At 46.9% G+C, this 16,435-nt stretch overlaps 7 protein-coding genes across 7 annotated transcripts in view; 3 read left to right on the forward strand and 4 right to left on the reverse strand.

The window, feature by feature from the left end:
• The window catches only part of PAAG_00065 (hypothetical protein), a gene marked incomplete at both ends in the record, with an annotated part of 2,340 nt that extends 460 nt beyond the window's left edge, over positions 1-1,880 (reverse strand). The window contains 4 exon segments of the mRNA XM_015843891.1: positions 4-337; positions 492-682; positions 688-1,499; positions 1,649-1,880. Coding sequence (XP_015700226.1) covers positions 4-337; positions 492-682; positions 688-1,499; positions 1,649-1,880 — 1,569 coding nt within the window.
• Positions 1,881-3,609: 1,729 nt separating this feature from the next.
• PAAG_00066 (riboflavin transporter MCH5) lies at positions 3,610-5,055 on the forward strand (the record flags this gene model as incomplete). The annotated part of the gene is made up of 3 exons (XM_002797481.1): positions 3,610-3,815; positions 3,891-4,032; positions 4,096-5,055. 3 exons carry the CDS (start codon positions 3,610-3,612, stop codon positions 5,053-5,055), a joined length of 1,308 nt encoding a protein of 435 aa, XP_002797527.1.
• Positions 5,056-5,972: 917 nt separating this feature from the next.
• On the forward strand, positions 5,973-6,902 carry PAAG_00067 (hypothetical protein; the record flags this gene model as incomplete). The annotated part of the gene is made up of 4 exons (XM_015843892.1): positions 5,973-6,175; positions 6,258-6,453; positions 6,518-6,586; positions 6,651-6,902. 4 exons carry the CDS (start codon positions 5,973-5,975, stop codon positions 6,900-6,902), a joined length of 720 nt encoding a protein of 239 aa, XP_015700227.1.
• A 546-nt stretch (positions 6,903-7,448) lies between these two features.
• Positions 7,449-10,448, reverse strand: PAAG_00068 (hypothetical protein; the record flags this gene model as incomplete). Its single annotated transcript, XM_002797483.1, has 6 exons — positions 7,449-8,156; positions 8,281-8,534; positions 8,669-8,949; positions 9,065-9,508; positions 9,643-10,005; positions 10,279-10,448. 6 exons carry the CDS (start codon positions 10,446-10,448, stop codon positions 7,449-7,451), a joined length of 2,220 nt encoding a protein of 739 aa, XP_002797529.1.
• A 1,222-nt stretch (positions 10,449-11,670) lies between these two features.
• PAAG_00069 (hypothetical protein) lies at positions 11,671-12,540 on the reverse strand (the record flags this gene model as incomplete). Its single annotated transcript, XM_002797484.2, has 3 exons — positions 11,671-11,841; positions 11,918-11,974; positions 12,283-12,540. The coding sequence occupies 3 exons, from the start codon at positions 12,538-12,540 to the stop codon at positions 11,671-11,673; spliced, it is 486 nt and encodes a 161-aa protein (XP_002797530.2).
• An 875-nt stretch (positions 12,541-13,415) lies between these two features.
• PAAG_00070 (RING finger domain-containing protein) lies at positions 13,416-14,529 on the reverse strand (the record flags this gene model as incomplete). Its single annotated transcript, XM_002797485.2, has 2 exons — positions 13,416-13,568; positions 13,624-14,529. 2 exons carry the CDS (start codon positions 14,527-14,529, stop codon positions 13,416-13,418), a joined length of 1,059 nt encoding a protein of 352 aa, XP_002797531.1.
• Positions 14,530-15,050: 521 nt separating this feature from the next.
• PAAG_00071 (proteasome component Y7) lies at positions 15,051-16,148 on the forward strand (the record flags this gene model as incomplete). Its single annotated transcript, XM_002797486.2, has 5 exons — positions 15,051-15,094; positions 15,160-15,179; positions 15,237-15,287; positions 15,360-15,956; positions 16,030-16,148. 5 exons carry the CDS (start codon positions 15,051-15,053, stop codon positions 16,146-16,148), a joined length of 831 nt encoding a protein of 276 aa, XP_002797532.1.
• Positions 16,149-16,435: the final 287 nt, after the last annotated feature.

Here is a 16,435-nt window from a genome sequence, read left to right on the forward strand (position 1 = left end):
CACCATCACACACCTGCCGAACAGATACTCCTTAATATTCGTTTCGCCCACCAGGATCCGGCCCTTGGCCAATTGCATGTAATTCTCTGTTGCGGCATGCAGCTCACTTCGCCATGATCGTGACGCTGCTGACGATGAACAGGAAAGAAATGGAGGAACGGAAGAAGGGAAGATCGACGAGGCGTCCCCCTGCAGCTGATATAGAAGTTCGAGGCAGATGGTGAACTTCGCGTAGATGAGGGTGCTGCGGACGAAGGCTCCGGAGTGGGATATTAGGCGGTAAAAGTCATCGTGATCGTTGGAGTTCCTGGAGTTTGCGTTTGGATTTTCATTGATGCTAGGATTGCAATAATTGTTGTTAGTGGTGTTCCTACCTCCGCTAGGTGAAAGGATGTGGAGAGCTGCGTCGAGACAGATTTTTTCGGGTGAAATAGAATCGAGGGTTCCTTTTTGATTTGACAGCGAATGGGTGGTGTAGAACCAGTATAAACCTATTAGTGAGGACAGAAATGCAGTTCATTTGAAACGGAGTTGGTCGCGTGGTTTCCTCTTGCGAAGGATATCCTGAATTGAGGAGATAAAACGAGTTTTCACGATAGATGGTGATGAGCTCACCGTTAAGTTTCAGCACTTCATCGTACGAAAGTTCGTGGCGTATACCGTTCATCGCTTTTGCCAGCTCCTGACGGGGAAGGACTTCATAAGCGCAATTTTGATTGTAGTTTGTGTGAATCCGTCCATGACGAAGGGCATGGCGGCGGGGTCATCAGCATTCATGTCCAGGTCGTCAATACTCGAAGGAGGTTCGCAATCATAATCGTCACGACATATCAGTGGTGCTCCACCCGCATCCATTCTTGACTGCAGTACAATTTCCAGCACGGAAGCCCATAGCCTTCTCCGTAGCTCTGCTTGGAAGCTGGGCATCTTTGGGAGATGTTGTGGATCGCGATGTACACCAACGTACATTGCTGCTCGAAATAAGGAACCACTCAATATCCAAACCAGGTCACCATCAATTGCACAGGTCTGCCGGGCTAAAAGAAGAAGACACTGTATCTGTACACAAGAGATATTGACACGGATCTTCTCTGAAGGGCCACCTAGCCAGGCCTGAGCGGCATAGATCCACGGCGCTGCGGTTGTCCGTGGCGTTATAGAGACATCTTGACCCTTATAAAAGCAAGTGCCGAAAGCCATAACAAGAAGCAACCGAACTACAAAAGTAGGCCTGGCCGACTGTGGATTGATCCAGAATTGAAGATATTCTTGCTGAAAAGTGGGCACATGCAGGATTCGATAGACAGTCTCGAAGGTACGGAGATAGCCTTGAACAAGTAGGTCGGCGGTCTCACGCGTTGGCACAAGGTCTTTAAAATCCACAGGATCCCGTTGGCGAATTGGTCGTCTAATTTTGGCAGCTCTTGCCAATACCTTGCATCGATCTAATATTTTGGCTATCCCTGTATCATCCTCCTCAAGCCATACACCGTATGGAACTTATGGTTTGGTCAGCTTATTCATATAAAAGTGAGTGAAAAGTTTATGTGATTCCTCAAACAAAAAGAAGGATATATAGCAATGGAGAAAAGAAAATGGGGAAGAAAGGGAAGTCCTCTAACCTCTCTAGCACAATTCATCCAATGACTGGAACCGAAAAACCTCGTTTTCGAGAAGACCCCTCTCACAGCAGGTTCGGACTCTGCAGGAACCTCCAAAAGAGCTAACAGCCTGCTAGCGGGTGATAAAGATATATCAATTGTAGTCGTGCGTGCTCTCTCGGCCAACTTCTTCTCCAACAGCTGGACGCGGTCGAGCAGAGCCTGGATGGTCACCGCAGACTCGAAGTTCCGACCAGCATTGGGAGCAGATCTAGTCATATCACTCCTCTGATCATCCGCATATGAACTCTGGCCCGATAGATTTGCAGTCCCAGGGGAGGGATATGCGTGAGTGTTACCATAACGGTTCCCTCGAGAGATAGATGCAGTGGGCTTTGGAGTCAGTTGAGGTCGAGGTTGAGGCAGCTGCCGCTGCCGCTGCGGCGGTAGCGGTGGGTGTAGTTGTTTCTGTGAAGGTAGACTGGCACACAGTCTTGAGGTAGAAGCAAGAGAAGACGGCGTGTTAGCTGGCGCATAGGTACAGGCATGTATCGGAATGCTTTTGGATCTTTGGCATTGATCGCATGGCAAATCCTGGTCGCATTTAATATTCCGGCAACGACATTGTTCACAGGCCACGCTGGACGGCGGCGTTTCCGTGGTGCAGGATGGCGTGCATAAGGAGTAGCAGACTCCACTATTTCCCGCTCGTGATACCCATAGTTACACCTAGGAGCCTGTAATTTCAACAGTCTGTGCGACCCTCAATCTCAACTCTGTACGAGTACTCCGTAGTTACTCCGTAGTTAACTAACCAACTCCTTCCACAAGGCAAAACGGGGTATAAAAAAAGTATGACCGCAAGCAGAAGTTTCACAAAATGCATTTAGCAAGCTCATCTTCCGAGCAAACATATATTTTCCTTTCCTTTCCCCCCCCCCTTCCTTGCCGCCTGCTCTTCTTCCCCCCATCGTTTTTGAACCGGGCAGCGGTTGATTTCAAAGCTTCGGGCTTTTCAGGGGTAAAAGACTGAGATATTCGGAGTTTTCGGTGAATTAACTTTATCATTATCACGTGCCCTATTTTCTGTTCCAAGGGTTCTGCTTCTCGGCCCGCTTTGGGAAAATTCAGTGTCATCAAAGTTGATGTTTCGACATCTAATCCATGTATAATAAGTATCCAGCGTGTCTTTGATTCCTCCACAGCAAACGGGAATTTCCCGCCTGGGATTTTTCATTACTATTCTTCTGGCAAGCGTGCTCTGGAGGCGGGAGACATGTGTTTGACCTGAAGGCTTGTCAGATTTTGGGCGTCCACATTCCATGCTATCTCCTGGACGGTCCAGGACGACCCAGGACGAATCTCTTCTGGCTGCTGAAGTTATCCCCGTTGCTCCGGAGTCCAGATTTCAAGTCCAGTCGGCCCACGGGTGTTTTTGTGCCCGACGAACCCGATGTTAGCCTGTGTTGACGCGCCAGAGTTACCAACTCCTTGCCCGATGTCGTGCATTGATGCGTAACTTGTAGCTGGCTTTATAACTGAACTTTGCTGGCAATGGCGCACGGTGGTGCTGGAATCAGCTGGATGCGGAGAATGGAGAGAAAGAAAGCGGAGAGAAAAAGGAGGATGACGTCCGCAGTTGTTAACTAATACCCCGGGGACGGTCTCTTTCCCCCCCACACACACTCTCCTTCATATATAAACACGACTTGTGTATATATACCTCGACAATCCTTTTTCCCTTTCACTGAAGCACCTTCAGAAGGGTCCTCAATATTTTCAATATTCTCAAATCATCAATCATCAATATCTTTAATAGCTCTATCAGTCTCAAATACAAAGAAAGCACGTTTGCGGAGGAGCTAACTGCTGCTCAAGAGTCAAATTCCGGGCTTTTCCCTTTCTGAGACTCACTTTTCTTTTTTTGTCCTTTTCTTTCCCCTCTAGCTTCTATCTCTATTCTTCTTAAACTTTGAGCAGCCTCCCGAGGTTGTTTATTCGTCAAATCATGACGGGCCAAGTCCTGAACGACAAACCAATCCCAAAGGAGGAGCATTGTCTGCAGAGCTCTGACCAGGGAGACTCGACGGACCGTGCTGATATTGATGAGAAGCTCGAGGATTCCTTCCCAGATGGAGGTGCCAGGGCATGGAGTGTAGCACTGGGCACGTCTGGTGTGCTGTTCTGCACTTTCGGATACGTCAACGCCTATGGGTAAGTCTTCCGCGTCTCTTAGCAAACAGGCGTTGGGATTGGTCTCTGTTCTGTCTCTGACACGTCTTCATCCAGCGTATTCCAAGAGTACTATATGTCACATCAACTGCGCGACTCGTCTCCGTCAGCCATATCCTGGGTTGGCTCATTGCAGGTTTTCTTCTTGTTTTCCGGTTCCCTTGTTGGTGGCCCACTCTTCGACCGATACGGAGCAAAGGTACGTTACAGGGAGACGCGTCCGATGTGGAAAATCAGAAAACACTGCTAAATTACTCATTAGATTATCTGGCCATCTGCTGTACTACACTTCTTTTCCATTATGATGACGAGCATTTCGAAAGAATATTACCAGATCATGTTAGCCCAAGGAGTTCTTGGGGGTATATCTATGGGCATGACCATGGCTCCGTCAATGGCCGCAACACCTCAATATTTTAGCAAAAAACGCGGAGCGGCTATGGGCATCGCGGTTGCGGGATCTTCGATCGGTGGAGTCATCTTCCCAATTGCACTTGGCAAGATGTTTAATAGCGCTTCACTGAGTTTCGGCTGGTCTGTTCGCATCTGCGGCTTTCTTGTCCTGGGCATTCTCGCACCCTCGTGCGCAGCTATCCGTTCCCGTCTACCGCCACGAACGAAGAGTTTCTTCCTCAGATCCGCATTCAAACAGCCAGAATATGTAGCAATTATCACCTTTAGTTTTCTCATGACTCTTAGCGTATTTTCCCCTATATTCTTTCTCCCAAGCTACGCGGTGGAGCACGGAATGGGTAAAGTCCTCGCTTCATACATTCTCTCCATGTTGAACGCAGCATCCTTCTTTGGCAGAGTTCTCCCCGGCGTCTTAGCAGACCGACTCGGACGCTTCAACATGGTCATTGCATCCGGCGTCTCGTCAGGGGTGCTGATATTATGCTGGCCAAAAATAACCTCCAACGCATCTATAATAATTTTCGCGACTCTGTTTGGCTTTTGCTCCGGTGCCATCGTCTCGGGCATGGCCGTCTGCTTATCAACCTGTGCCAGGGACCCGAAAAACATTGGGACATACATGGGTATGGGCATGAGCATTGCCGCGCTTGCAGGACTGATAGGGCCACCGATTAGTGGCGAGCTGGTCAAGCAATATCACAGTTTTACCCAAGTTTCCATCTTTTCTGGTGTGATAGCTTTCGCTGGATCAGCTGTTGCCATACTTGCAAAGGCTACCACCGAAGAGGGGGTGTTCGGAAAAGCTTAACGCATTTTCGTCTCCTCACTCAACATTCATATCGCCGTATCCCTCTGTACGGTTTAATTTTTCTTATGTCCAAAAGTGACTGGTGTTAATTGTTTATATTTACGTTCGAATGCGATTACTTCTCGGACCTTAACCCCAAATAATTTATGCCTTAAATAGAAAAAAGAGGCGACGAGCATCTATAGGTTGGGCTGATGGAAATTTGCCACTCACTTTCATGTCTCAATATTTAACCGTTCCGTCAGTTAACTACTAACTAGTTAACTTAATGGCCGTTCCGAAATGCCCCATACCACTGCTCATTTATCGCGGCTAGCTGTTGTCATATGCCTGCTGCTATGTGTGCTAATAGTGTTAATTCATTTAATTTAAGGCGCCTAATTAACCCCTGTTACTTCCCGTCTTCTCCCCCTTTTACATGCTGTTATTTCTCGGAGTCAACATGCAATGACTTGTCGGATAGGGTCCAGAGTTAACTCCGTCTGCCACACAGGCCCCACACCTGACGCTTCTATTTATAATTCCTACTAAACCCACCCCCAGATCCTACGGCCAATCCAACTTCAACAACTGCATAATTCTTCAAATATCGAATCCAACAATATCTTTGATGGGAAATGATTACCCATTTGCCAGCTCTATAAATATACGAATAGTGCATAACCAACTCTTGAACAGACATGCTGGCAAAGTGATGGGTCAAAAGTCGCCTAAGATGTGATTGAGTAGCTGGCAACATGCATCAAGATACATCAAGATGGCACCAGAGGTGAACCGAGCACCGAGTCTTCGATGTAAAGGACAATTAAGGATGCTTAATTGGCTGTTCAGAATTGGCATGTATGACAAGCTGACCTGATAGTTAACTCCTGTCTATGAGAACATCACCTCTCTTCCATCTACGACAACTATTCACGATGAAATATATCAAAAATGGAATCTGGGAAATTGGACACCGTCGACTGCGACCTGCACGATTCAAGGTGGAATTGCCCTCATACCCAAATATCGCGGGCAATTCTCTTCTCCAGGAACCCCCACCGTCACCGTCATTGCCACTACCACTTCCACTGCCTGTTAAACCCACCCGCTCAACCCTACCAGCGAGCAGAAACCAACCGTACCCGCCTTACCCACGGAACTCTCCATCGCCATCCTCTTCCAGCTCGATCTAAACACACTTCTAACCCTCTGCCTCATAGACGCTCTGCACCCATCCAATTTACTATATATAAAAGCATGCCCCACACACTCTCCACGTTCTTCATCGTGTGCAGCTATCAGCTAGCTTCCCTCTGGGTCAACTGTACTTCGAATTCCGGCAGCCTCTCTGCCGCGCCTGCGGAGCCTTCGGGCAATTTATATTCCTCCCACGCTGACCCTGTGCTGCAACCGGTGGTCTGTGCACCCGTATGCAATTCCAAGTGGCACCTGTGAGCATTGTTCTGGGCCAGTTTGCCAGCGCCCTCATGCCAGAGGAGTTGGTGTTGGTTCTGAAGCGTCTGTCGACCCTACACGTGTTCCCGGGGGTGTACGGGAGCGGGCCGTTGCATTTTGGAATTTGAAACGACACACATTGTCTCTTTAGCATACAGGAGTCGGAGAGGGTGATTGCTGATGTGCTGAGTGAACGTGCGCGGGTGGTACAGGGTCTGGTGTGCAGGGCGGGCGAAGTTGGGAGCATCTTTGAGACTCCGCGTGTGAGAGTGACGACGTATGAGATGGCGAGGAGGCTGTGGATGGGCATGGGAGCGACGGATTTGCCATATTGGGATGGTCGTAGGCAGATGGTTGAGTCGGGAATATATTGCAGTGCGTTGCACGTTTCAGAGGGAGTACGAGTATGATTACGAACAGAATGACGGGTAGGGAAATGGGCGATCAGGACGCCCAGACACTATTGTTGGACGACGACGGTGACCTAGGTAATGGAAACAAGCCGAAGGGGAATAATATCACATAATCTCTGGAGGATATTCGTAGGCAATTTTTGGGTTTTTCGGAGTGTAGGTTTTGGAGAAGAGGGTATGACTTGTGGGAAGAAAGATGGGATTACGAGGGGTGTTGGGAACGGGACCGATTTCTGGATTTATGTGAGTAAAAGACAAGTGAGAATAATATGCTGGACTTTGGAGAACTGGCGGTAGCTATTAAAGAGTATCTTGGGTTCATCTTGCAAACCCCTTTCAACGGCGACCTAGAGGGAGAAGTTTGAACATATCAATGAAACATTTAATTAAAGATATAAAACATTGTGGATGAGCTATTATCCTCGCTTGTGGTTCATTCTAGGTCTAACTTCAACAGCAGTAATCTAAATATATGTATGTACTGTCCAGCAGCTAATAGATGCTTGTCTTCAACATCCATAACCGTACCCACCCACCCACAGCTCATCTGCCCATCTCCCATGTCTCTGCCAATTTCGGCACAAACGACCCGCTACTGATATTAAACCCTGCATGCGCAAACATATCCTCCCAGACAATATCATCCGTAAAGAGCGGTACAGTAGTACTCTGACCATCCGCAGCTATGAAAGTGTCCAGCTTATTCTGTGCCAGAGTTTTAAAGACGTTGTTATTTGCGGGCTTGGGAGTGATAGCATTGGTCGTCTGGCAGATAAGAGAGCCAGGTTGAGGATGTAAAGTACGTGCTTGACGGGTTTGGAGTCGGGAGGGTTGAACATCATTTTGGTTGAAGGAGCTCTGGTTGAGTTCTTGCAAGTGCCGTGGATATACCTGGACATTTTCGGAAACTGTGGATGGAGGCACTGACGTGATCATTGGGCGTGAAGAATTCAACTGTAGAGAACTGGAACCTTTCCGAAGCGGCTGAGGTAGGAAAGGTAGACGAACTCCTCCTTTCTCGGACTTCTCAAGCATCTTCTGTTGCTGTCTAAGCCATTGGTTCGCGGAGGAGCATATTTCTTCTTTCGCCTTCCGGTACTGCACCACGATATTTTCCAGGAATCTGCTCTGATGATAAGAACTGGTGTTTGTGGCTTGTTGCGTGCTGAAGTGTCGACTCGTTTCACTGATGAGATCCAGGATCATGTTTTCGGATTCAGAAGGCAATTCTCCAGGTAGAGAGAGTAGAATCTATTAATGGGGATGGCAGGAGTCAGTTTATGTTTACCGGAATGTTGGGGTATATCATCAGTCTTGACACTTGGAACAGCGAGCCTGAAACCAAATAACAGAGGCTAGGGACGATAGTAAATACCTTAATCATAACAACAGCGGCATAAGCAACCATTACATGAACAGAGTCTTGACAGTAAGACGAATGGGAGGTTACACCTAGTCGGTCAACGACTAAGCGGAGCATCTCTAGAGAGCTAGTGTAGCAAACCCAGAGTGCCTGTTTGGAAATATTTCCACTCAGGATTGAGAGCTGGAGACCGAAGGAATGCAGAAGAAGTCGTAAATGTGTCCCGTAAAACCGGATAATAAAACGATGAGCGACATTGGTGCTAACTATATATTAAAATATTGTCGTTAGAACAATGGTGACTTGATTATATATTCGTTCTACCAATGGTTGTATCCGATATGATTATAGCGACGTAGAAATGCTCGGCGAATATGTAGACGTTGTCAAGATAACCTACCGTCTTCTACGATTTTGTACCATTTAGCCTCCCATCTATCCAAATCTCCATTGAATAGTTTCAATATAACTTCACCTTTGGTAACTGACTCTGCCGTTGCGGTGACAGGATCGATTCCAAAGAGCTCCACAATGTCAGATCCAAGGATACGGAGCTGTACGAAAGCAGACATGATTTGATCGCAGCCTGGCACCGCATAGATATGTTGGTGCCAATTTCCCGCGTTTCGAATCAGGGGGTCCATTTGGATCATCCACGGTTTCCCCATTTGAAGGCTTACACTAGAATTAATGTGTCCATGCAGTGAGTCCCAATCCCAGATTTTTCCACAATTGATAATAGAGAGCTGCGTTCCGAAGTTAAATAGAACAGGGCGAAGATAGGAAGATTGCATACCTTCTGTCGTACACAAATAACATGAGCCAGGTTCGTTCTTTGCTTCGCAGTTCCCGAATATCAAGCTCCGTTTGCACGGATTCTCTCGCGGAATTTGCAGAACCATCTCGACATGGCGAGTGGAGCTTGTGCCAGCCCATGTCTATAGATGCTCGTATCGCATAGCCCACGAGGAGCCATGTCCGCGAGTCACTTGGTTCTTTCCAATAAGTTAAAAGACAAATCCCCTGGACAATTTCTGTTGACATCTGTCCAGTGATCAAAATTTCTTTAAGCATGGTCTCCACATGGTCGCGAAGCTTCATGTACAGAGGTGGCATGAAAATCTTTGCCGCAGCTGAAAGCACGGCGGAAAACAAGAAGGATGAGCGCTCTCTGATGTATTTCAATGTGTGTAACTTGGGATCAAACTGGCAAATGAAAGGGTTCATGTATGTGAAAAAGCTGCATGATGAATATTGTATCAGTTATTCGCAGGGCTCACTCACCAACTTGGACGATGACAAAAAAAAATTTTTTTTTGAAAAAATTGAAAAAATTGAAAAATGATTCTCGTGTGTAAAACTAGAAAGGCGTACTTATCAAACAATTTTTGGGTTGTTTGAAGATCAACAAGATTCCGAATTACTGGATCGTTCATGTCATTCGCGCAGCTACCGCTTGTTGGGCTGTTCGTTCTACGCTCTGTAGCATGGGGTGTGGGAGGTTCGTCTTCGGCATTGAGCACGTTCGCGATAGAGAATTTCCCAGAGGTTGCGGATCTTGGGAGCAAGCCATATGGAGAAAGACTATCGGATGCCATAGAAGGCCTTGAACGCTCAATTGACGCGCCATCCACCGCTACATATTTTTCAGTTGGTGGAGCGGATGGGGGAGGATGATTCGGTTCCAGGGCATCTTTCGAATTTTTTCTCTGATTCTGTTTCGCCCTTGGTCGCAGCCTGGCAGAAACGATTAAAAAATGTCGATATTTTTCAAACGACCCAAAAAAAAAAAAAAGGAGAGAGAGAGAGAGAGAGAGAGAGATGGTTTTCAATCAGGAGTAACCTGCCCAAAACCGCAATAGAACGCGCATATACGGTAAAGCAAAATAGAATCCCCACCACCCCACCATACATAAAGAGCTGGCAGCGGTTGATAAAGAAATGGTTTTTTTTTTTTTTTTTTTTTTTTTTTGTGAAGTCGTCCACTTTTTCCCATAGAACCGCACTCACCTTGTGCCAGCCTTACGGCCGCGGCGATGAGCTTCAAAGAAGCATGGGATTGACTTCCGTTTACAGCGGCTGCACACGGTCGAGTCCGGCTCCCGGATACATTTCATCTTGACGCCGCGACATGGAGTGCATGCCACCATGGCTGCAGGGTTGGAGACTCCGGGGGCCATGACAAGGGGAAGAGTCAAACAGTGACCAGCTTAATGCTGGGAGATCTAGGTCATTGTTGTGGGAACAGAATTGTTCTTATTCTGGGGTTAGGAACTGCGGAGGAGGAGGAGCTGAGCTTCAACGGTTCAGCCGTCCATGGTCCAGGGATATGGGCGAAAGGACAAAGGACCTCCGTTGACGGCGTCAGAAAAGCAAAGATGCAAGAGTCAATCCGAAATCAAATCCCCGGAGATCCAGCTCAGGGTTTCATGCTTCCTAAGAGATACTTGGGTTGCCCAGTTACGGCTCTCCCCATGATAGGTTTGCCTCCGCATTTGGTGCCGTCATCAACAAGCAATGCAGAGTTACTGGTGATGTCGGCGAGTTAACTATGAAAAGGACCAAGCTAGGTCGAAATAGGGAAGGCTGGCCAACCGGTGGCCCGCGATAATTCTTCGAGCAACCTGTTGGATTCCTGCAATCCGGCCTGGCCCGCGCGTTGTTCTGAACGAGTTGCAGGTGAACAGTAAAGCAGCAGGGCCCTTTTGTTTCTTTTTTTTTTTTTTTTTTTTTTTTTTCCTTTTTTTTCCTTTTTTTTTTTTTTTTTTCTTTTTCTTCTTCTTCTCCCCAACAAGGCAGTCAGTCGTGCAGATTCTCTAATTGAAGAAAGCCCTTGCTGAGGGCTATCGAATGATCTATAATTATAATAATTATTATTAGCTGATTTCTGTAGTTCCTCAAATCATGCAAAATCTATTTGTTGAATAAAATTTTTAGCGTCCAAAGTTGATTATATAAAGACACGAAAATCACCTTAAAAATAAGTTTTACATCATCAGATAAGCCCTCAGTAAGAATTTCTATTTTTTTCAATTGATTGAGGATTTCTTAATAATATCGCGACATCGTGGGCAAAAAGCAGGGATTGAGTATTCTTAATTATTCAGTGAACACTCCGCGCTTGGTGGTCCGCGTGTGGGGATTGTATTAGCTACGTACGGGCAAGGCGAAACGGTGAATAATTATCAAATTGCTGACTTGCACCCGTGGACAAGCCTGTGTGGATGGGATGGATGATCGTTGCCTTGCGGCGCCTTTGAGCCCAAAGGGGGCCGGCGACCCATCGAGGAACTGGAGCGCAAATAGATGATGCTATTATGGGTAACCCGCTCCTCAGCAATTTCTCATCTCGGCATTAACTAAGGTCATGAAGTAAGTATCAGGCCACGGGCAGGGAATCCTTTAACCGGTGGCAGCCGCACGGCGGAAGCAGAACGTGCCAGAGCGTGTGCAAAACCCGCGGCGATTATTCGGGCAACTTTCCAAACGGGGTAGCCGCTCGATGTTTGGGGAGCATTCCGGCTGAGACAACAACGTCGTTGGGTTCGACTTGTACCGTTCACCCAATGGCGTCTGTCACGGGAGGCGGGTGGCTGTTTGAATTGAAGATAAAAAAGAAACGCATTTATGCTTGACAGGACTACGGCACACTCAGCATGATGTTTCTAATTGGCTCCTGGTGTTTAGGTGATTCAACCGCTGTAACCTAGGTTATATTCAAAATCAGTTGTCAGAAGGAGATGAGTGTGATCATACACACTCTTCAAGACCTCATTTGCAATTGGGTGTCGTAAAGAACACCCCCCCCCCCCCGCCCCGGGGGCTCATCAAGGATGACATACATCATGTAGTTAACTATCTGCCGTAATTTCCACACACGGCACTGATCTCTAGCATTTTATTTTTATTATTTTATTATTCTTAATCTTATCCTCAATTGAGAATCTATGTTAGGGAGCGGCAAACTTGGCCAGCTCTGACATTGGTGGTTCGCCTTAAAAAGACTCCCCCCACCAAGGGAGTAGATTCATCCCCGCTCTTGGAATCCCTGCGTGAAAAAGTACGATGCCCAAAAACACCGTCGAAATATTTTGTGGAGTACATTGCTGAGAGCTTTTTCTTTTTCCACGTTCGCGAGACAGTTAGCCATTTGCCTTTTGCTGGTGTGGAGTGTATGGACGGTTCAAGTTGTTCGGAGATGCGGCTCCAATAGATGGCCTGGAATTGGGTGGGCCGAATGTCCGAGTGGAATTTTACCTTGCTGGGTCCCATTACTTAGGAATGTCTTGCGAAAAGCCGTGATTGATACAGGGGCATGTGTTCTTGTTTCGTAGTGACAAAAGATAAACACAAGGATCATCCAGCAAAGGGAGGCGGAAATTTTGAAGAATGCGTCCTCCCCCCTCTCGTCCGATTGCTTTCTATTTAGTTAGTAATTGACTCCAAACCCATTATATAAGCCACGCGTTGCGAATAACTACGTCAAGTACTAAGTTATTCAGAAAATAAACCCAAAAAGAGAAAGGAGAGAACTTGGTTTATGTATCACAGTTCAATCCAGAATGAACGCTCGAAGAATTCCCTTCTAGCAAAAAGAGCCCCCTAGATGGGTGGTAATTGATGCACAGGAACCATGAATCAAGGTTTGCACCAAAGCACATTCCCTGGAGCGAACTATACCGATTGAGACTATGATCAAATCTTCCCGCCAACTAAACTTGGATAAAAGACGCAAGCACAAAGTGGAACAAGCAAAACAAAATGTTTAGTGTTCCGATGCTTAGAAGATATCTCCTCCGTAGTAGGAATAAAGGCAGTTAACGAAGGTTTCATTGATATTCGCACTTTGACTAATTGGCACACCATAAGAAAGGATCGTGACAACTTAAGTAGTGCGTAGTGTGTTTTAAGTCCAGATGAACCAAGAGTAGACGTCGCCAAAAAAAAAATAAATAAATAAATAAATAAAAATAAAAATAAAAAATAAAAAATAAAAAATAAAAAATAAGAGGGATGTCACACCATCAAAAAATACTATTTTTGATCTAGGACTCACTAGGTTGGGGCAACACGGTTAAAAAAAAAAAAAGGGAAGGAAGGGGAGGAAGGGGAGGGTAAGGGTATAAAACAGGTGGTATGGATGGACATCAATCTTCCTTCTTGGAAGTCAGCAGCTCTTGCGGAGGTGTATGTGCAGTGGCGGTGGGTTCATCGTCGTTCTCTAATGGGACATCTAGAACTCGGTCACCGGCCTTTTCAAGTACCTTGCGGCTCCATGTCCGTACGCCTTTGTACACTCCCTGCAGGTTTCAATTAGAGATGAAGAAAAATTAGTAATCTAAAGTTGAAACATACCCAAAGAAATGTTATAACCCCGATTAAGAGAACAATCCAACTAACGGAGGCCGCTCGATCCCTGCCAGTGGCAGCAGGTCTACGAGCTCCACCAACCAGACCCGAATTCCGCAGATTCCACCACTGCCATGGGGAAAGAGCGAATAGAACCTTGACAAATGACAATACTCCAAGAGAAGCAAGGCCCTTGAAAAAGTGCTCAGTCCATGTCTCGCGGACATCCTCAACCTCTTCAGGATAGAAAATGTTGTCCCCTTCATCCGAATCATAGAACCGCGAGAATATGGTATCAAACGGATCAATATAAAACTTTATTATGGGGTCAGCAACAAAGCCAAGCACGAACATCGCAAGCAGAAGTATAGCGACTGTGAGGACCAGCTGGGTTGGGGTGCTTGTGATCCATCGCCCCCATCTCATTCTCTCCAGACGATACTGAAAACCACATGTGGGACATTGCCAATAGTTCCTGTCAGAATATGCCGGATCCGCATGTCTCCACATATTCAAACATCCTTCATGCACATATCTCGAGGACCCTTTGCATTTGCAAGGTCGAATGAGTCGTCCCAGCTCGGGATCCGCTGACTCGTATGTAACACGGGGAGCAGCCTGGAGGAAATCTGGGAGATTCTCTGATACAGGCTCAAAGGTGGGGAAGACAGTTTCAAGGCAGATACGGCATGTTCTGGGAGGATAGTGTCTGGACGAGCTTGCGGACGGGGAGGGCGATGGCGCTTCTCCCACCCAGTTCTGGCTTTGCGGAGTCTCGGGTACACTCGATTTCCGCCGTGAAGAACTAGTAAGCCCAGACGCAGGCTCCGTTCCAGACTCCGCTGTCCGAGAAAAGGTATTCTCAGGCGATTGCCACTGAGGTTCAGCCTTTGGACCGGAAGGGAGTGACATCCTGACGAGTCTCTCAGAAGTTGTTCGGGACTCGCGGATAAAGGATACAGAGAAACAAAGAATAAGTCAATAAAGAAGCAATTTATAGATGCTCAACCATCTTCAAGCTCTGGCTGGTTAATAGGCCACTTTCGCAGGGGCACAAACATCCTGTGCCCGCAACAGAGTTAGACAGCGATTATTAGGTGTTGACAAGTGGCTGGATGGAAGACCTCGGGAAATAATCGCGTCCATTGACAGGAGGTTCGGCAGGAGCCGCCACTAGCCCTAAAAAGGCAACATAAGCGCCGTTGATGCTACTGGTCATAATAGACGCGATACTACGCTTGCAAGCAATCCCGCGTCAAACAGTCTGGCAGCCTGGCTGATGTGCGTGCAGCTGCAACAGCGAGAGGAGGATCAAGTCAACGACTTCAACACTCTCACTGCCACTGGTCACTCTCTATACCCTCTATACTCCATACCAGTTGTGGTTTGTCTTTTGTTTTCTACAGTTGTTGCTCCTGAGCGGTTCATCTACAATGGCAGATCGCTACTCGTTTTCCTTGACTACCTTCTCTCCCAGGTGTGTTCTGACCGCCTTGGCTTATATCTACAACTTTCAGCTCCAAATACTGACAAACATTGTAGTGGAAAGCTAGTTCAGATCGGTAGGGAGATAGTCGCCTTGTATATCCTAGCCTTATAATAGCTAATTTTCTCTGTAGAATATGCTCTAAATGCCGTTAACCAAGGTGTCACTGCTTTGGGCATCAAAGGTAACTCTGGCTATCCTATACATCACAATTGCTAAACCTATTGCTGACCACCTTCTTCCTGTTTCCTACTAGCTACGAATGGTGTCGTTCTTGCCACAGAGAAAAAATCCTCTTCCCCCCTGATAGAACCTCCTTCACTGTCAAAAATCTCCCTAATCACTCCAGATATCGGCATGGTCTACTCGGGCATGGGTCCTGATTACCGTGTCCTCGTCGACAAAGCTCGAAAGACCTCTCATACCGCTTATAAACGAATTTACAACGAATACCCCCCGACTAGGATATTGGTCCAGGACGTTGCCCGTGTTGTGCAGGAGGCTACGCAGTCTGGAGGTGTCCGGCCATATGGTGTCAGCTTGCTCATTGCCGGTTGGGATGACGGAGTTAAACCCATCCCTGCGGAGGGAGAACTAGACACAAACAAGAAGAAGGCGTCGGGTAAGACGGGAGGAATCCTGAAGGGAGGCCCCAGTTTATACCAGGTCGATCCCAGCGGTAGTTACTTCCCATGGAAAGCCACAGCTATTGGCAAAAGCGCAACCAGCGCGAAAACATTCCTTGAAAAGAGATACACAGAGGGCCTTGAGCTGGAAGATGCTATCCATATAGCACTTCTCACGCTGAAGGAGACCATTGAGGGTGAAATGAATGGTGAAACTGTTGAAATCGGTACGTCAAATCAGCCGTTCATCTTTCAATATCTACATGTATATTTCGGTGCTATTACTAACCAATTATGCAGGCATTGTTGGACCACCGGCCGACCATCTGTTAGGGTATGAGGGAGTGGAAGGCGCAAGAGGGCCACGGTTCCGGAAGCTGAGCAAGGAGGAGATTGAGGATTACCTGACCAACTTATGATTTGAATAGACTTTAAGTTAGCAGTTAGCAGTGCTCCGTAATAGTTTATCAAATAATTCCTTTTTTTTTTTTTTTTTTTTTTTTTTCGCCATTTATTTTTCCGCCTTTAGCTTTGTATTGTAGTAGGCGCACTTCCAAACCTTTTCATTTTCTTGCAAATCTGTTTCAGATTCATAAGGTCACCCTCATCAACCTCATGGTTATGACTCCGTCTCTAACTTTCCACTTGTTTGTGGTTGTCCCCTGGGTTGGCGGGGTTTGCCTGGTTCAGTCCTTACGATTGGCCA

This window comes from Paracoccidioides lutzii (genome assembly GCF_000150705.2).
Source record: "Paracoccidioides lutzii Pb01 unplaced genomic scaffold supercont2.1, whole genome shotgun sequence".
Taxonomy (NCBI): Eukaryota; Fungi; Ascomycota; class Eurotiomycetes; order Onygenales; family Ajellomycetaceae; genus Paracoccidioides; species Paracoccidioides lutzii.